This window comes from Platalea leucorodia (genome assembly GCF_965183815.1).
Source record: "Platalea leucorodia genome assembly, chromosome: 1".
NCBI classification, from domain to species: Eukaryota; Metazoa; Chordata; class Aves; order Pelecaniformes; family Threskiornithidae; genus Platalea; species Platalea leucorodia.
Genome location: NC_138823.1, coordinates 145,557,266 through 145,578,117, shown reverse-complemented (window position 1 = coordinate 145,578,117; position 20,852 = coordinate 145,557,266). Strand labels below are relative to the sequence as shown.

The 20,852-nt window shown below is 36.3% G+C and overlaps 1 protein-coding gene across 7 annotated transcripts in view; it reads left to right on the top strand.

Annotated features, from left to right (window-relative positions):
* MINDY3 (MINDY lysine 48 deubiquitinase 3) overlaps positions 1–20,852 on the top strand; it is a 59,321-nt gene that overhangs the window by 20,262 nt on the left and 18,207 nt on the right. For all 7 annotated transcript variants that reach the window (XM_082304699.1, XM_082304693.1, XM_082304698.1 and 4 more), the window contains 2 exons: positions 4,887–4,957; positions 6,136–6,216. In XM_082304699.1, the coding sequence (XP_082160825.1) occupies positions 4,887–4,957; positions 6,136–6,216 (152 nt within the window). The remainder of the gene's footprint in view (positions 1–4,886; positions 4,958–6,135; positions 6,217–20,852) is intronic.

The following is a 20,852-nucleotide window of genomic DNA, read 5'->3' as shown; positions in this document are numbered from 1 at the left end:
CTCATTGTTAATCTTCTTGAGTATATGACGTCATTTACCTTTTTGTGAATTAAAGCAAAGGTGGCTTTGAATACTTGTATTTTCTTTGTATCATTTTCTTTTGTGTTATCAGTCAATTCCTACCCTGATTCATGCTGCTTGTATAGAACATTGTTCTCATTTATCCCCCTCTTTCTAACTGAAATTTGTTGTAATTAGCCTTCCTGGTTTTATCCATATGTTCTCTTCAGTATTTTTAATTTTCTCTTTTTGATTTTTAGATTATAATTTATCAATCTGAATTGTTAGATTATGATTAATCAATCTGAATTGTTCTTGCAACTTTCCTTTACATTGGGATAGTTTGCTATTCTGCCATTTAATATATATGGTTTTGAGATCTTGCAGTTCATTCCCTCATTTGTCTTTCAGATTATCTTTCTGCTAGACTTTATTCATTAGTTATCCAAGTTGGATTTTTTTTCTTTTCTGAGAATACTGAACTCTCAGTTCAGCACAGTAATATTCCACATTTAGGTTCTCAATCAATTCTGCCTTAAAAATGCAGAACCAGAACTCCCATAAAAACATGTCTCTTTTTTAAGGGAGAGGAGGAGCAGAAAATAATCTTTAGTACCTCTTAGGAATCTGGTATTATGTGTCCTGTTAGTTTTTCACCAGTCAAGTAACTGGACTTAACTACTGTTGGGAGCCCTCCATTTTCCTCAAGTCCTTGGGATAATTACAGTCAAAACCAGTTTATTCACTGTCTTAAGTCTATAATCAGTATCTATTACAAAGTAATTTGTGTAGTCTATCAAAAAGAAGGACAAAGAATAGCTTGTACTGTTCACAGCTTCTTAGGCAAGACTGAATTTTGGATACACTGTCACATTTCCTTTATCTATCAATCCTTTTTGTCATCTTTTCTTTTCTCCTGTATTTTGACTCTCTTTGGCTGTAGCCTTCAGCTTCCTTTCTGCCAATGCTGAGTTTCTCATGTGGAAGGGTTGCAGGTGTCAAAATAACAAGAGCTGAATGTGTTTGCTGACTGTTTTCTGAAGTTGGCTTTATGTATGTTTTTCTGGTTTGGTTACTGGTAACTTGCCTGAAATTCCTCTGGTCAAGCAACTACAAGGTGGAAGGTTTGACATTAGTATTGTACAGAGCTGATTGCCAGTGCTGCTTGATTTTTCAATGTGTAAACATAACGGAAAGAAATTTCAGGTACTTTTGTGATTAGGTTTAATCAGTAGGTGAACTTCTAAAACTGGGGGGCAGGAAAGGTACCCCTGGGCATGGAGGAAAGATGGTGCTAAAGAACTGCAGAAAGCAGTGGATGTGATGTGGTTCGTGGCATATCTGCAGGGGCAGCAACGAAGCAACTGTGAGAACTTTCAACCGCAATGCAGGAACAGGAAGAATGCTAGATAGGTGATGTTATTACGACAAGTAAACACATTTACCAAATTGAATATTCAGAATGGCGCTCACCTTCCATTTTTATTCAGAAGTTACGTAAAGCCACTTTACCTCTTGTTCAGCTGTTTAGATAAGCAATTTTTAATGAATTAGTACATCTTTAAAATTATTTTAAAGCCATTTTAAAGTTACTGCCAGTAATTTTATCAGTGACAAAGAACATACTGAATTACAAACTTGAGGAATACCCATGTAGTTTGCAGATTATACTCAGAGCTCTGATTCTTGCAGTATTGCATATTTTCCAAATAGGGCAGGAGTTATTAACTGGAATTGTTCTTAGCCACCACTGGTACAAATACCAGTGAAATGATCCCTCTTCTTTGACTATCTACATATTCCCCTGTTGTGATTTAATCCCAATCAGCAACTGAGCACCACACAGCAGCTCGCTCACCTTCCCACCCATCCAGTAGGATGAGGGAGAGAATCAGGGAAAAAAAAAAGTAAAACCCATGGGTTGATATAAAAACAGTTTAATAGGACAGCCGAGGAAGAGAAAATAATAATAATGATAAAAGAATATACAAAACAAGTGATGCATGATGCAATTGCTCACCACCTGCTGACCAATGCCCAGCCCGTCCCTGAGCAGCAATTGCTGCCCACCGGCTACCTCCCCCAGTTTATATACTGAGCATGACGTCGTACGGTACGGAATCGCCCCTTGGCCAGGCTGGGTCAGCTGTCCTGGCTGTGCCCCCTCCCAGCTTCTGGTGCACCGGGCAGAGCATGGGAAGCTGAAAAGTCCTTGACCAGTGTAAGCACTGCTTAGCAACAACTAAAACATCAGTGTGTTATCAATATTATTCTCATACTAAATCCAAACCACAGCACTATACCAGCTACTAGGAAGAAAATTAACTCTGTCCCAGCTGAAATCAGGACATCCCCTTTAAATCTTTCTTCTTATTCTAATCTCTTCTTTTACTCAGTTATCCACGGTAGGAAGATATGTGAAGGTAGATTTTTTTTTTCCTCCTTTTTTAAAGACTGTCATTCTTACGTGAAGTGTATCAATTTAATATGAATACAGATAATGCTGTAATTGCTTTCTCTTAGTGCCAAGAATTTGTGGTGTTTCATGTTGTCACTAGGTGGCGGTGTTCTGATACGGTTGGTAACTATTTAGACCATTTTAAAACCATCCTTAGTTTGGACCTGACTTTTTTTTAAAGGCTCAGGTTTTCTCCCTTTTTAGAAATTTGAGTACTTTTCAAAAGCATTCTAAAAAAAGGTGAAACTAACTTTCTGGCAAGGGACATATGTATTCATTTTCTTAGATGATCTTTGGTATTATCAGATCTCTTCCAGGGGTGGTGTTTCTTTCTGTGGGGTGAGGATATTCACAAGGATGAACTTTGATTTAGGGCAGCTAGTCTCCCTTCGTTTCCTCATCAGTCATCTGAGAGTGATTTTTGCTTTTGTGTCTATCTTTCAGATACACGATCTATATAGCTTGACTACTAGCTATTCAGGATATTTGCACTCTGCAGCTACTCTTGTAGCCGGGATCCCAATTCTCTCTAGTTATCAGTCAGAGTTCTCATCTAGTTATCTGTCAGGGGAACAAAATACTTAATAATCTGATTTTTTTCTGAATCATTTTCTGAATAGTATTATTTATATGTGACTTTGCTGTTCTGTTCCAAGCATCAGCTCCCAGATCTGAAGCCTTTGTTTAGCAGATTGAACTTTTCATTGATTTTTATTAATGATTTTTAAGAAATACATGTGATGTGTTAAAATTATTTCTTTAATGTACTGTTGCTTACTTATGTCATTCGTTTCCATTCGTTGCACTTATAAATGTGCTATTTCTGAACAATAGCTATTCCCTAATTTGAAGGATCCTTCACCAGTTTTTTAATTGGACTAGCTCTCTTGCCCTCAGCTCAAAGAAAGGATGAATTGTCTCAGCGTATGGCAATTTATAGCAACGCAGCTATAAGTCAGTGAGGTAATGGGGTTCTGCAAAGTATTATCTATGCATCCCCGGATGTTTTAATTCCAAGCAAGTTTGAAGATAATCCTTGAAAGCATGGTTTCAGATCAAAGAATTCTGCACTGGAAAGAGAGCCTTTTAATATGTATAGCTGACAACTCTAAGGAAGGAGTTGTACTTCCAGGCCACAAAGGTAGTGAACAAGCTAGTGTTTCTAAGTTTTCTGGGGTTTGTTTTTTGGAGTTGGTTTTTGTTTTTTTTTTTTTTTCTCTTAACAGTAGAGGGAAAAGTTAAACTATTACTGTAATAACTGTTCTGCACTGTTGCAAGATTCAGTAAGGTAAACTTGAAGCTGGTGAAGGAAGCATGGCATACCATGCCTAGCTCTGTGAGTTGCAAGGAAATGCAGAGTTGATTTCTGGAAGTCCAGAAATCTTTTAAATTTAGAACGGTTTCTTTCACTTGCTCATGGTTCTGAGGCTTTAGCCCATGGATAAAGACATCATAGTTTTATGCTGTTGTACATGAATGATCAATGTTAAAAAATGTAGTTGAGAATTAGAGTTTTAGAAGGAACTTTCAAATACAAAAGTCCATGTTCTCTCAAAAAAGGAAATACAAATCTTGTTAAATTGATCATGGTGTATGTTCCCATGTGTATTTGCAGGATCAGATATGTGCTGCTCTTTGTTTAGACAATGTTTGGGGACCTAGCAGAGCTGTTACAAGTAGACAGTACTTGCGCTGTTGAGATGATGTATATGTAAGCCCAGAGCTGCTTCAAATCCTTATGATTATAACTAGTTTCTAAGCTTGAATTTTGAACTACTTTCTCATTCTTTACTAGAGAGCCTCAAATAAGGCTCTGTAAGTGCTCTTCCAATCAGTGGTACGTAAATATTTCAGCTGTTCGTGACAGCTGTGTGTGTTTGAGAGCTGTATGATACGTTAAGTGGAAGTCAGTACAGAAAATCAAATTGAGTGAATGCTTTCTTTCCTACTTACAAAAGTATTATTTGCAAAATTATGTTTTGTTATTCAGAATGTGAAATGATTAAGATAAATATAGCCAGAGAACTCTAAAAAAAAAAAAAATAAAAAGGAGGGAAAGAAAACTACATATATGAATATATACGCTTTTTTTTGCCCTTCAAGATAGCTATTTTTCTTAAATTTTTCTGAGAATAATTTTGGTGTAAGTTACAAGTGCTCCATCTCCTAATAAATCCAACAACTTTTGAAAAGAGGCTATCAACAGTAAACTTTTAAAACCATCCATTTGGCTCTTCTTATTTTATAGAGAAGGATATTATTAAACCGTTGTGGTTTTTTGACTATACCTTGATGATTTGCCATTGTTGCTAAAACTGCACAACTTTAAAAATTGTTGTTACTTGACCAGTTTTTAAAGTAAGAAAAACGGCTTAAAAGAGGCTTTGCAGATTTTTCTTGAATAAATTTTGTGTTTTGTTTTGAACAGAACTTCTTGGTATACATAAACAGGCAACAGTAGGCTTTTTGACATTGATGGAATCTCTGAGATATTGTAAGGTAAGCCGTTTTCTGCATCATTTAAAATTTTTCTTTCATTAAGGTGGTGTGGGCTTCTTTGACAGTATTACTAAAAGCTTCACTGTGTACAACTGGAGATATTAAAGAACTTTCAAAGTCTGTTCAGATTAAAACTGAGATTAATACTAGATTAAAACAGATATATAATAAAATCATTAAATGCATCTTACTAAGTAAATGTTGTTTGATGCTATTTAAATCAGAACTTTATTGCACCGATTTAATATGGCTAGTTAGAAGCTTATGTTTTTACTAAAATAATGCTTAATGCAAGTTATGTAGATGGTTATAAAACTGTAAAGTCCCGAAGTGGCTTGCTATTGTGAATGTTGCAGTTTTATTGTTCTCTTTTTGTGCTGTCACTGTCTTCCATTTAAAATAAAGAGCTATAAGTAAAAATGGTAAAACTACTATTAAGTAAATACATTCTGAATATAATATATTCAAGACCTAAAAGTTACTTTATGTATTTATCTGTGAACATCTGAAAGTAACTGAGGTGCAACCTAGTCCATATTGTTTCTTCCTGTTGTGATACAGAATTTCTTGATTTAAGGTTTTTATTTGAGAGATTTTGTGCTTTACAAATATTACTTTTGAAACACCATTAATACTCTTAATTTCAAAAGGCTTTTTGGTTGTTCTTTGCTTCCCTTTCAATCTCTATTGAATTTCTTTAACTTAACTTAGGGTTAAAGAGGATTATGTAGTTTGCAGAACGTTGGTGTATTGACTCTAACTAACTGTCCCTTCATTTATTAAATAAATGTCAATTCTGAATTGTTTAATCCAAAACCAGATAATAAGTCAAGTGGACTTCTACCTCATTTAGCATCCAATTATAGTATTGTTAAGCATAGGAGTACTTGTGTGCGTGTCTCCAAGTTTGAAATAAGGGATATTGTTGATACCACTTTCTCACTGATGTCTTATTTCAGTTAATTATCATAAGCTATGTTGTTTTCCAAGTCAAACAGGAATCAGTGATCAAAATTAGAATCTAAGTATTTTACACTGTTTTGTCATTTTATTGAACATTTTGTATTAGTTTTCAGAACAGTTGGGACTTCACTAACTGAATTGTCATTAACTTGATCACTAACTAGATGAGTTTTCTGGGTTTGCTTTGTGTTTCTGATTTTGTCATACCTTTTTAGGTTGGCTCCTATTTGAAATCTCCAAAATTTCCCATTTGGATACTTGGCAGTGAAACACACCTCACAGTCTTTTTTGCCAAGGTATGTTAGATGTGATCTTTGGTAACCTCAGGCAGATAAACACCACATAAATTCAAAGTTCAGATCTTGCTACAATGTGAGTTTCCTGTGGCTTTAATGTTAAAATGTAGTCACCAAACCTTTTAATTAAGCCTTCCCTTCAAGGCAGAGTTGTTCAAATGGTTTAATGATATCTCATAAATTTCAGTGAAGTCTTTCGGTTCTAGCTTAATTTATTGGGCTGGGGGAAGGGTAAGCTTTAGAACACCATAATTGGGATAAGTACTGTCTTAAATTTCTATAGGGCAAGAGAGATGTAAAAAGGAAATAGTTATGTGTAGGTGCCTGTTAGTAGTTTAACCTCTCTGACAGTACTTTCACAATTTTTAATCTATAACCGTAGTTTTTTGTTCTAGATGAAAAATAGATATCAGGACTGGATAATTCCTTACATTTATTCTATCAGATATGTACCGTAATCTGTGAAATGTACAAAATGCTTTTGAGATGAGTTCGCAGTTTAAAATCTTAGACCAAATTTTATGAGAAGACAATCTCTGTTTCTTTAGTTGAAGATTGTAAGTTGTTTTCCTTTTTTTTTTTATTTCTGTAGAACACTTGTTTCTGATTAAAAATATTTACTGAAACTTTAAGTGGTACTTACTAGTATATTTATTAATGCTTATTAGGAATGAACTTTCCTGTACTTAGTATCTAACAAATGAATGAATATTTTAGGTATAAATCTTGCAAATAAGTACTAGAACATATGACAAACTTAAAGGCATAATTTCTTGACCTGTTGAATTTCCATAAGGAAAACTTTGGCCTGATCTTTAAAAAGAGGACACAAAAACTAAGCGATTTTTATTACAAAAACAAACAAACCAACCCCTACAATACACTGGAAGTTCTTGTGTAGCAGTATTTCTTTACTGTTACACTTAAATTAAAAAATCCTTTAAATTAATTAGTCTGTGTTGCGCATTGAATATTTTTTTGCAGATTCTGATGCAAATGCTATACTAGAACTTCCCTGATTTCCTTGTGTCTGATAAATGCTCTTCCTTCCCTACTCCATGGTAACAGAAAAATCCTTATCCTCCTTTGAATGTTTGTTTTCTGCCTTACTCTCTCCCCAAGCAGTCTTTCCTAGTAAAGTTTTTTCTTATTTCAATTTTGAAATTTTATCCATGATTTTTCTCAATTATACCATCGAAGTCAGTACCTTGTTGTATAGATAGCAGTGTGATGCAAATAGGCATAATCACTCTGTTATACAAGTCAAGTGTACCTGTCCAGAATGTTACTACATCTTCTAATGTGTTGTGTCTACAGTGACCATTTCCAGGTAGAAATCCATTTCTAATGCTCTTTCTTTTAAGATGTTGAGGGCTATTTGCTGGGTTTAAAGTAACTGGGCATCAGCATCTGGTGCCTCCAATACACCTTGGCTCCTCTTTCTTCACTGAACTCCACTTAGGCTATGGAAAGCTTCAGCTTGTGATTAATATCTTAGGAACTAAAAAGCAGGAAAAGGAAGCAACACAGGCATGGCAAAGAATTTCCTTGGAATTTTTTGATGAAAAGAAGTAGGAGCTGAAGGTGTGTTGAAGTTCCAAGAGTCCTTGAATATGTACTTTGCATGTCTGACCTCACCCTTTCTAAAGTAAAGGTTGGTGAGCATTTCAGGTGGAGCAGAGTTGTCCGCTACAGTGGAAATATGAATTGTGTCAGCAATCCATTACTTTATCATTTGAAGCTACATGCCAAAAACTACAGGAAGAAACTTGAATTCATTGACAATGGTTAGTCAGCAAGTTGTTAAAGTAGTGTGTGGTATTGTCTAGATGGTGCTTGATCCTGAGGATGTAACTTCTAGCTTGATGGTGAGTTTGATTACATGAGAAAGAAGTCTTCAGAATTGAAAGAGGAAAATGGACTGTGGAGCCAAAAGCAGTGCAGATCAAGTTTGAAAAAAACAAATGCAGCCTTAAGTCTTTCAAGCTGCATATGATTTACAGGAGCCTAAACCCTTATGTTTAAATAGAAGAACATTAGGCAATTATTAAGCAGAATAGCTCTGCATTTGCAACGAGGTAGATTTTCCCTGAAAAAGTGAGTATGTAGGTTCTTCATAGACAACTAAATCCAAGCAGCCATCATTTCTGCCTCTCCCTGCCCTCCTTTCCTTTCAGTGAATAAGAAAACTTTCAAATAGGCTCAGGCCAACAAAAATAAATAAGGAAGCTTTCATCTGACACACTTAAGTATCCCTACATGCTCGGTCAGGTTGTGCTAAAACAAATAGAAAGTATTGTAAATGTCCTCTAAAAATCAACTTTACAGTCATCTTTTTTTTTTTTTTTTATTGTTGGGGAAAGAGAGAGTGAGAAGTGGGGCAGCTCTAAATTACTTAATGTAGGAATAAGGCTGTGATGCTCTGGATCAAATGCTGTATGGTCAGATCTTGGCTATTTTTATGATACTCGTAACGTAGGAAGTTATGACAAACTGAGACTATTCAGAACTTTTAGGAATGTCAGAGTGTGGTCAGACACTGTATAAAAGAATACAACAGGTTGAAGTGTTACGTGAAATATAACAAGAAACTGTTTCAGTGCAAACAATAGGAAGAATAACAGCAGGTTAATAGCTGCTTTCTAAATACTATCTGCTGACATACAAACTTACATGGTCTGGAAGTTTGAATTCAGACTCTTTGAAAGTGAAAAGACAGCATGGAATGAGTGTCTGTCTGGTGACTTTAGGTGACTGACACCGTCCGTGGGGACACTTCAGAACTGTGTAAGTTTTTCAAAAAATTCCGTAGTCTGTTCCCAGGTCTTGGAGCACACAGGCCACAACAGAATCAGCTATCCATTTTCAGGTACAGCATTGTAGCATTTCTAGACTTGAAGAATCAGATAAGCAGAGGAAACTCCTGGCTGAGACATCTGAATAAGTTACAAATTACTGCTTTTCAAGGAAAGTGTGCCTGTTTTGCTGTGTTGGGACTGTACTTATGGTTTCAGATTACGTTTTTTTATTTTTCTAACTTTGATCACTGTAGCCTGTTCTACATATTCTCAGGGCCTTTCTTCAGCATCCTTCATAGTATTGTCTCTCAGAAGAAAGAACATTCACTTCTCTTCCTAAACAATCTTTTTGATCAAGGTTCAACAGAGGGACACCTGAGCAAACACTGGCACTGCTACAGGAGATCCTGAATTTGGGTCAGTGGTGTTTACCAGAACTGGGCTAAGGGGAAGAGTTAGTGGGCACAACATTTAATCTCAGAACACCAACAGAGAATGTCAGTGGCCGTGAAAGAAAATAAGATGCATGCGTAAAAATTCAGCTATTACTAGTATGCGTTAACAGCTCTGGTCTCCACAAAAGTAACCTACATATACACAAATAAATTATACGTGTCCTTTAACTTAGGAACTCTTCTACTTTGGGAACGTAGTGAAAAATACCTACATCCTTCTTTTTGGTTTTTGTTCCTATGACCAGTGAATGCAGGTAGTCAGATTTCGAAAAAGTCTTTTTTCATCAGAGAAGAAATCAAAATCAGATTTTGAAGAATTCCACTTCAGGAAGTGGTTACAGAGTGTGTGGTTTCAGAGTCTTTAGTTTCCAAGAGAAAGTGGAATTGGTTCTGGTTGAGACAGTCTGGATATCTAGTAGAAATAATATAGATTCATGAGGCAACTGCAGAAATAACTTCTGGGCTAAAGTAGGGTTTAAATTTTCTGTGTGCTGATTAAGAGCAGGGAGACATATGCTGCTCTGTTCTTGACAGTAGCTCTGACCTGGCTAAATCAGCAGTGAATCTTCAAATATTTCTATTAGCTGTTAATTTAGGAGCTGCTTTCTGCAGGAAGAGACCCCTTTTTAAAATGAATGTTAGAGCAGGGTGTTTCCTGTGAGATCTGTGGGCCCCCAAAGACAATTGAAGTTACTCTACTGATTGGTTTAAGCTTCATAGTGTAAATGCTATTGCTAAATTAATTTAAATTGTTCTGAATAATGTGGTAGTTCATAGGGGTTGCTTTGTCCAAACAAGTTGCCTAGCAGAAAGGCCAAGTCTCTTGAAAATAATGGTCTCATAGTTGGCAGGGGGCACCTCAAAATAAAATACTTCTGTAAGGTATCTACCCTATTCTAGCTTTGCAGGATCACAGAGCATAATTGTGAAACCTTATTCTGCTCTTTGTGGGTCTAATCAAATTTTACTTTCCCATGAATTTGTTCCTGCTGCAGAAGTGTGTTTCTCTCTATGAACAGACACTTCCAGGCAGTTTCTTTGTTTATTGTTTGTTTGGGAGGTTTTCTGTGGGGAAACTTGTGCTTTTTTCATTCACGTAAGTGATTTTCACACCAGCATTTATACAAGTGACTTATAGATTTTGTCTAAACTTTTCATTGTAGTAAAATAGACTTTATTTGTGATGCAACAGTGTATGGTGGTGTATTTGTTTCTAATGAGACAAGTTCATGACATCAATTTACCCAAAGTCATGGTGGCTTTATTTTCTCTAAAGATAACAATCTGGAGCACTGTCATTTATGAAGTCTGTATTTCTATTTCTCTTTTTTTTTCATCAGAAATGTAATTTTGGCTTTAAGTGAAGGTAGATTTTGTGAGAAACTTCAACCATCATACAACTTTTGGCTTTGCTCAGGAGAAACATTTCTGTCTCCTTTTATTTTCCTGTTTCCCACACTGTTGGAATGAGCAGCCCACTGTGATAGCTGCAAGGAAAAATCAGATCTCTCTGTCTCCTCTTAGGTTTTGATGGTCTGTACTTCAACTGTACTAAAAGAATTTTTAAATAGTGGAGAAACCATATCTTCTCAGAGTGGTTATACCAGCTTTCTACAGGACATGTTCTTCTTCATGTCTTACACAAGGTTTGGGAAAGAAGAAAACGTTGTGAAGAAGCCAAGTATGCCCTCTCCAATCCAATTCTGATTTTGCCACCTCCCTGACATCCTTTCAGGCCTACAAAGTGTATTGGAGAACTCTGGACTTCCAAGATGTGCAGAGATATGCAGAGGACAGCAGAAAGGTTGAGTGGGAAGATTGAGGTGTACATGTCTGTGGTAGGCAGGTGGGACTGACCTGCAGAGCTAGAAGGTTAGGACTCACATCATTGTGCCATAAGAAATCCAGTAATAGGTGTTACAGAGGCCAAATCATATTCTAATGCAGTAGACTGGAAACACTGTGATTACGACATACATTTTTAGATCCTAAATCAAAGAGAATTAGGAGACTATACTAAAGTTTTCAGGATTTTAGTGGGCTTGACTTGGATTTTCTGATTTTAGGATTGGTGATACAGGATCATCATTCCATCTTCCAGAGTCAGGTAGGACTCTAGTTACTGAGGATTTTTGGATCTTTCAGGTATTATTAGAAGGATGGAATGTGATCTGAGTCCCTGCCACACAATTATAAAGAGGCCTTGAAATGGAGATCCAGCTATACAGATTTTAATTTTTTTAGCCTAGTACAGTAACTAAAAATGTGGAGCTAGGAAGAGAAAGCCATAATCATGGACTTTAAGGTCACGTGATTGACTTTTATCAAGACTGAAGTACAATAATATATCCACATATGTTGAGGAAATTGCACGTGAAAAGTATTAAAGAGCATTCTGAGTGATCTTCCAGTTCCTGAGGTTGGGTGGTAAAGAAGCTGATGTCTTTGAACACTGGAGAAATGAATCTTTGGGCAGTGGTAGGCTTTTTGACAATTTGTGGCAAAAGCTCTGAAGTGAGAACATTCAGGAATTAGGTCAAAGTCCTGTAAAGCTTGTATTGCTCTTGTCAGAAGTGCTGTGCATCCCATAATAATGAGTAGCAATTATGAGGCTTTACTGCTCAGATCATAAAGACGTGACACAGTCATGAGGTTTTGCATTATTTTTTCTTAGAGTTGAGACATAGAAACTGTAAATGTAGAGGTCATTAAACTGAGAGATGTAAGACTCTGAATGGTAATCTAACCAATTATTTGGGATTTACCATCCTAAAAGAATTGTGTTCACTGTGTTTACCCCAGTTCTCTGACTAATTTCAACCATTTAGTCATATCTAGATGTTCTCTAAAGTTTTAGAAGATTTTTAACATTCATCCCATTATATACAGCTTTCACGATGATCATTTAAGGACATTGTTCATGGTTGGCTGATACAGACCATGAAATGTAATTGTATATGCCCCTAAGCAAATAAGCAAATTACTTCCTTTTGGGAAAAGACTTTTCATCCATCTGTTTTCTTTCAGAGGGGGAGGTTCAGTTTTTATATATGAAGTAGTTGAGACTAGGGCTGCTTAGACGATATCACTTTTCATGTGTTTGTTTGAGTTGTTCCAGTTTTTGTGTCACTGAATTCTTTCTCCTGAAATGTTCCACGTTTTGATACTGGTTTGTGCTGAGATAGATGAGAGAATGACTTTGTACTGACTCCTTGCATGCTGTTTCCAAGCCTAGAGGAAAACCTGTAAAATGAGGCGGGAGAAGTAGTTCTAGCAGTTCCGACGGGAACTGTTGATCTAGCAAAATTTAGATCGAAAAATTGAAAATAAAACACTACCACTTGTTGCATGAGATGCCCTTTGAAACGAAGGAAGGAAGGAAGGACGGATGAAAGAAGGAAGGAAAGCAAGCCAGTGCAATGAAGAGAACCTTTTCTAGATCCACAAATGAAAACTGAAGAAATTTCCCATGAACTGCTAAGCTCTCAATGTATTGTAGGAGCACTTCCGAATTGGAAAACTTACAAAGAAAATATGCTTAAGTAATGACCATGAATATCACATTAACCATTTATAGAAAAATTGTATTCCTTAATCATTTCAAGTCTATTTTAAATACAATTAGGAAGAAAAGTGATTCTAGTAGTCATCTATTTATTCAGTTTTCCAACTTCCTAGTTCCCTTCAAAGCATATGCTCGGTTTACTTTCCGCTTGCTGAGTTTGCATTTCAGTTGGTTAAGAAACAAACTTTTGTCTGATTTTTAAAGATTGGCAGTAGGCTATGGGAACATATTTGAGTCTAATGTGCAGTCATCGCCATGAAACAATATTTTGACTATAACTTCAATGATCCATTGTTTCTGAAAGCTAGTTAGCTATATTTTTAATGGAATAGATTGTAGTGGTGAATGTGTAAAGCACCTGTTGTGAAAAACGCACAAAGCGGTATAGAAATGGTGGCGCGTTTACTGTCCGTTTGTAGGCAGCGCAGTCCTGAGGAGTATTTTTTCCTTTTCCTCACATTAGAATGAATGGCTTTCATACGTAAACTGAAATTGGGGACTGGAAGGTAATGGATTGGGTCCTATCCCATAAAAGTACTTATTAGCATCTAGAAGGATTTATAGCCTCCTGTTTCAGGAAGGAGGGTATGAGCAACATCTAGTTTGTGTGTACATTGGCCTATCAAACGAAAGGCTGATTTTTAAAGAAACACATTGTAGTTTTTTCTTTCTTTTTTGTAGTATATGCAGAGTGGCTTGCAAATAGTAAATGCATCAAAGACACTGCTGAATGCAATTGTATAATTTACAAGTCATTGTATCAAGCAAATTCTGAAAGTCAACATACCTCATAGAAACAAGGGCTGAGAACATTATTGTATCATTCTGTATCCCTTTTAGGTGTGAAAGCAATGTTGGTTCCAGCTATATTTGATACAATAGTGAAGATATTGGCCCTGAGTCATCACGTGATGGGTAGATACTCTGTTTTTCAAATTTGGAGGAATAAGCATCCTGGCTCATTATTAAAATACGATGAATAAATTGATAGAGTTTTTAATAGTATTGCAGTTTTTAAATATCAATCAAATTTATATTTACAGAAACATGTTGCATAAAAAATTGTTATTCCTAATTCCAAATCAAGTGAAAAACAAAATGCTGATGGCTTTTTCCTCCATCATTTGCTTCTTCCACTAGTCAAGTGCCCTGGCCTTTCCATGTACAAGTCCTACTCAATTCTGCCACAGTTATCACTTTAGTTCCATTTTTCAGCTATATTAAATAGTGAAGTATTGTTTATGCTGTTGCTCAGATAGCAATGCATTGGGATACAACCATCCAGTGAGTACTGACCTGAAATTTTCTTAAACACACCTTTTTTAATATAATGTGCTCTCGTATGTTGCATTACTTTTTTTTTTTTTTTTTTTTTTTTCTGCTGGTCACACAGGATAGCCACCTCACTCAATGCATTAATATTTACCAGTTCCTGTCTTGATTCTGCATTTGGCACATGCTACGTTTGCAGGTATTCCAGTCTGCTGGTCATGTTCTGAAATTAGGTATTGTTTATATACATGCCTTTGCGTAATTGATTTACAGACCCCTTCCTTCTGTTCGGTCATTGCTACTGAATATTATACAGTACAACTTAGAATCCTTCCAGTGTGTGATGGCTTCCAATTTGCGTATGCATTAATGGTTAGCTCAGGTAGATCTTGGCCTGAAAAATACAATTCTGCTTCAAAAGCCCTTTTCTCATTTGGATGTTTATATCTTGACTTTTTAGTGTTCAAAATGATTTTACACTTTAGCTTTCTCCATGTATTTGGATATTTTTCAAATTTCCCCAAAATAATAAAACTAACCTTTTTATTTGAGTACTCTTGATAGTGGAACAGGTATTATTACACCCTAATCAATTCATAGTTCATTCAGTATTTGTGGGAGCGGAGAGGCATAAACTACTCTTTTATTCCCTTAAAGACCTTCTAAAGTCTTAGCCCAAAAACCTTGACTTCGATAAATTTAGTGTGCTTTCATTTCCTGCTGGTTTACAAGCCATTGATTAGTATGCAAACAATTAGTTAGAATATATTAGCTTTCTTAATAGTTAATCTGGCATCAAGTGAAGAATGGAAAGAAGAGTGTTAGTTTCACGCAGTAGAATGCTCCTTTCCAGAAAGTATATAAATGCAATGGTATACTCCACTGTTCACATCAGGTTTTGGCATGACTGTCTTTATGAAAGAGATAAGGCAGAGGTAAAAGATGCTGCTCTAGTCATAAGATGCAGCCTCAGCACATGGAGGAGGAAAAAAAACCTGAGTTTAGTTTCCACACTTTTTCAACAAGTAAATACACATGATTGACAAAGTTTCTGAACCGATGCAGGTCAGTAAATAAAACAATTTAGGACAGCAAATGGTATATTAATAGTTGGGGGTTATCTTAATGGAATCATTCCAGAAATGGAATTTTAAAAGAGAAATTTTATTGAGCCCTTTCCACACAGAATTCTCTTTCTAACCCATTGTCTTCCAAAATATGCAATTTAATATGCTTGTAGTATCACAATGAAGAAACATGACAGGTAAGTAGAATGAACAACTTCTCCCCATATTCCATGTATCCTTATGTGAGGTAATAGGTAGAAATCATAAACTGTCATAGTGCCAGGCTCACGCCATCCATTCTTTGCTCTACAAGCCACCTTCCTTTTCTATTTTATCTTATCTTCTAAGTACAGCCTACTAACTGCAGAAATTGTTTACCAGGTAATGACATTGGGAATATTATTTTACTCATTTTCAATGAGACTTAGAATTGGAAATCTAGCATTCACTACGTGACCGAATGGCAGTTCCAGAATTAGTGTATGAACTGATGGTATGCCCATCATGTCTTCTGTTTGAGAAAATGAATCTATGTGGATGGCTGTTAATCTGTGCTCGCCTGTTATAAATATATGTTCTAGATTGATTCCTCAGATTCTTTCCTCCCCTTAGAATTTTTCTTCATGAAAAATGTCCTGAAGTCATAAATGTCTTACAGAGCTTATGAAATAGTTTTAAATGTAGTTATTGAATGCCTGTTAAAGATATTTTAAAGTTTTCTTGGGCTAAACAACAAGGAAATTATTTTGTGGCCATTTTTGTTCTCTCTGCATTTTTCTTTTTCCCCAAAATGTCTGAAGACCAGATGTTCTTTCTGAGCAGGGCACCATGTATCCTTGGGAAGTGGAAGATGGCATTTTTTTATTCTCTGTTCAGCCTGCTTTATTCCCATGTTCCCAAACCCTACTGGGATAGATGCAGGGAACTAGAAACACTAAACGAGACTGCCAACATGACAACATATGCTTTAATAATAAAAATATTCTTTAAAATAGTAACAGTTGTAGTCTTGTTCTGAAACCTTATGCCAAACTCTGCTTTTTTGCAAAACTCCCCAACTGCCTAATAAACATGTGACAGGACAGACTGAACTTGTGTAGAGAATCTGTATGTTTCCAGGAGACTTTAGGTAAGTTTATAAATGGCAGGAACCTGGTTGAAATCAGTTTGGGTTTTAGCTGTTGTTTGATCCACAAAACCTTAATGCATGTGACAGCTGTTGAATCCCTGGCAACATTAGAGCAAATCCATATACAGCATCTGATTTCATCCTTTACAAGTACAATCACAAATACCCTTAGCAATCCATTTCTAACCGCTTTTTGAGAAGCATTAAAAATTGACGTTTTCATCCCTTAATTGTCTCCTTTCATACTGATAGCAACTTTGTTGTGTACAGAATAACATCTTTGACCTCTTTTGATAAGGCAGCTCTACTTTCAGGTTAGGATATGTGAATGAATTAATTCAAAGTCTAAATGTGGAAGGAGGAAAAAAAATACAAAAAAGGGGGGGAGGGGACTGTCTATGGTGGAGGAAGCTTTTAGCTCTTCCTCGCAGAGGTGAAGCACGTTTAGTGATATTTAAGACATTACCTTAATTTCACCCCTTATAGAACATCAGAAGTCACATTTGATTAACTATCTGAATAATATATTTGTTTGTTTCTAAAATTGAAGTAACCTCATTTCAGTATTTAAGTGCATTTTTTCCAGTGTTGGTTTGTTTTACATAAGAAGGGTATGAAATATATTAATATATTTTCTCATTTTAATTTGTATTATAGGGAGTCCAATGTCATTTTGGTCTACTGATTGATAGTTTAGGGAATCTTTATATGCATATACATTTATATATGTACTTTAAAAATAACTGTTTTGTGTTACAGAGGGGTGCCGAAGTTGTCAGTCTAAGACTTGAATAAGTTAAAGATGCTTTGGTATGGAAATACTGAGACAGTGTGGATGTACTTAGAAAAAAAGTTCAGTGACTGCCTCTGCATAGTTAAGAAAATGAATGTAATTGGTGTGACGTGAGATGGGCTTTACTGTATAATACAGCTTTAAGGAGAAAAATATCACAAGTTTTGTATTAATTAAAGGAATAAACATACTGTTTTTCATAGAAGCTGATTGCACTATTCTGCTACTACTGGAATTAGCTACCTGAAATACCAAATTCAAATATGAACATAAAAGGCAATACTGGTTCTATAATATGTGAAAATGTGTAAAGTTTGTGAATACTTAGTATTTTCTCCATACGTATATCAAGGCATGTGTGTATAAGGATTCCCTAAAATATTACTTAACAGTACAAAATAACAGTGGACTACATGGCATTATTAATACATTGTTTTCATAATTACTTCATAGAGCTCATACATTTCACATGTAAAGCCATAAGATATTACTGTTAGAATAATTAACCAGGCTAATAATTGTCCTCTAGAAACATTTTTGTCATATTTGAGTTATAAAATAATTAATCTGGTCCATTTTCAAAAACATTTCATCATTCTGGGCTGAAGCAAACCAGAGCGTTTTCATCATCCCAAGAGAGAATTATATGGTTTAAGTGGGAAACTGAACACTTGAAGCTGGTTTCCAACATTAAGTGCAGCTTTCAGTACTGTGAGAACTGTATCTAGGAAGATTTGACTTTCTGCTGTACATCTTCACTGGCTTTGAACTCTGCTATCAAATGTTCCTGTCATACTTGTTCATTTCCCACCTCCTTATTGTAATTGCCGAATAGAGTTAAGACGTTAATCCTCACACGGGTTGTATAGCAAACGCTTCATGTCTATAGGCTGAAATACTATTAGATACAGAAAAAGTATTTGACACAGATATTAATCTTTTTAAGTAGAAAAAAAGTAGCACGATAATAGGAGCTACCATTCATCTTGAGTGAATTATATTGTAAAGTTTTTGGAAGTCATAAACCATGGAATTTGCCCACTTCCAGTGTGGTTCCTCTTAGGAATAAAGTTTGGCGTTTGTATAGCACTGTATTCTGTCCTCCAAAAAAAAATAAGATATCCGAATATGGCAGACAACAGGTAATTTGAGAAGCTGCCCTTTCAGATTAAACTTGTGACTGGAGGGTAATATGTAATGTAGTAATTGGATAAGAATTCCAGTAAACTCGATTTTGCTGACTCTTGGTCTGTAATTCCAGTAATGTATTTTTGCTTTCAAAACAAAGACTTTGTTGTGTGATGATGAGCAAAACAAGTTAGTAACTGTGAATAAAAAAAGACTATATACCTGATCTTTATTGTTTTACAGTAATCTCTTGTAATCTGTCCTTCAAAGCAGGCAACATGGTGAAGAAGCTCTTAATTTTTTTTATGTGTCAGCAAGTGAATTGTTGCCTTCTTGTAATGTTTTGAACTAAACCACCAACATGTGCGTCAATGTAACTGTTAAGCATGTATCCACTGTAGTTTGAGCTTCTCTTATTTTTGAAAAACTGCAATGCTTTGGCTTTTTTTTGTTGGCTGTCTCATTAAACCATCCTCTCCCACAGGAATGGAGCATATATTGTGGTTTCCATAACTTAGCTGAGTGCATGTTAAAAGCCCTGCTTTCCAGATGGATAGGCTGACAGTGTGCTCACTGTAGATTTCTGTTATTAATTCGTGCTCTTCAGTTTGTGTTTGCTTTTCCTCCACAGCCTCACCCCACCCCTAGATCAAGTAGACTCTGGGTAGTATGGGTGAAGGTGAAAAAGGATTTGAAGTAGTTGTCCATATGTAACTTTCCATTCTGCCCTCTTGAGAACTCTTTTGTTTGCAGTACCAGCAAGGTACTGCAGGTACTGCAGAGTAAATGCAATCCTTTCGCTCTTACTCACAAGGCAGAGTGCAGCTAGAGCCATTTGGCTTCCTTTCAGCCACCTTGTTGAAACAAATGCTTACCGTGAATGTTTCTCCTTCACCACCACCTCTACCCCTTGATGAACACTTTCAGATAAACTGTCATCTTTTGTATTTTATTTTCTGACGCGGAATAAGAACTCTGCTACCTTGGGGGTGGCATGCTTCCTTTTGTGTCTTTTCCCTCTCTCGTTCAAGGAGAGGATTTTCTTTTGGCTTTTTCTGAATCCCAGATAGACCCAAAGCCCCTCTTTAAGGCTGAGGAGGATATGATCTTTGACACCTGCCAGTCTGAAGCGGAAACAGTCGTGGCTGCAGAGCTCTTGTATAGTGACAGCTAAGTCAAGGACATTTCCTTCAGTTCCTCTGTTTACAGCTCTCAAGCAGGAAAATCTTTTACTCCTTCAAGTATTCTGTGGGTATTTTCCAGTTGTGTGACATTTTTTAATGCCTTCTCTCATAGACGATAATATGCCACAGAGCAATCTCATATTCCACCAGCCAGCACAAGAAAAGCATTGTAAGCAGTCTGTAGAGGATAATTCCATCACTGCAACAACTACGGGCAGTGGCCCTTCCAAACTATTGGAGCGGGTGATGTCCCTGAACACAGATGGGAGTCTTGAACTAGTCTTCATTGGCCGTCTCTCTGTTCAGAGCCAGACTGGTAGTCTTTCAAACTACATTTATGTCAAATAACATCAAATGCTTCAGTATGGACTTTACAGGTGAGGGTTCTAGGATTTGATTTGCTTTGTTGCCACAGCATAATTCTCCAACCCTGCCCCTTTCAGGGACCCTTCCCCATAGTTTGCCTAAATTGACAGTAGATGCTATGTTGGTGGGTATTTTTAGAAGAAGTAACTGTGTACCTCAGCAATCTCAACATCTATTCAGTGGTGCCTAAGAAGAAACAAGATCTATGGCCTTTCCATACCTGTTCAGTTCTTTGTATGATGGTAATAACGGCCTCCCATTTTAGATCTTAAAGACTCTCCCTCTTTCCTTGATTTGATAATTAGCTCCTAGGAAGACCTACAAGAAAGCTGTTATTTAATTTCAAGCCATGCCCAGGTTCTGTCTAATCTTCTCAATCTCAATGGGAATCAACAACTAAATTTTATATCACTTCAAGACTTTGAACCTATTTTTATTTCTGTAGTGAGGATAGCTTTCCTGCTTGTGAACTGATATCAGTCTATGTTAAATTTCATTCTTTTGTTCACTTCCTAGCCAGTCTCTGCAAGAAAAACAGTATCTGACACCTTTAGGACACATAACCTCATTTGTATAAGCGGTGCTACGTATGACACTTCTGCTCCTTGCCTCCAAATAAAGCTGCATTCAGTCTGTTCTCTCTCAGTTAAGTGGGTTGTTATTTCTCAGGCTGTAAAGACCATTTCATCAGTTCTGGCTTTGGTAGCAGGATCCCTTCACCATTTGACAAAGAAACCTTTTTTGTGTCTCTCTGTCCTCAGGGGTACTGACATAGGATGTGGCTTTTGTGGATCTGGAGATTCGTTGCAAACGGATTACAGCCACAGGAGGAACTGAAGCTTCACATTCTTATTTTAGAGCACTACCCAGTTTGAAATG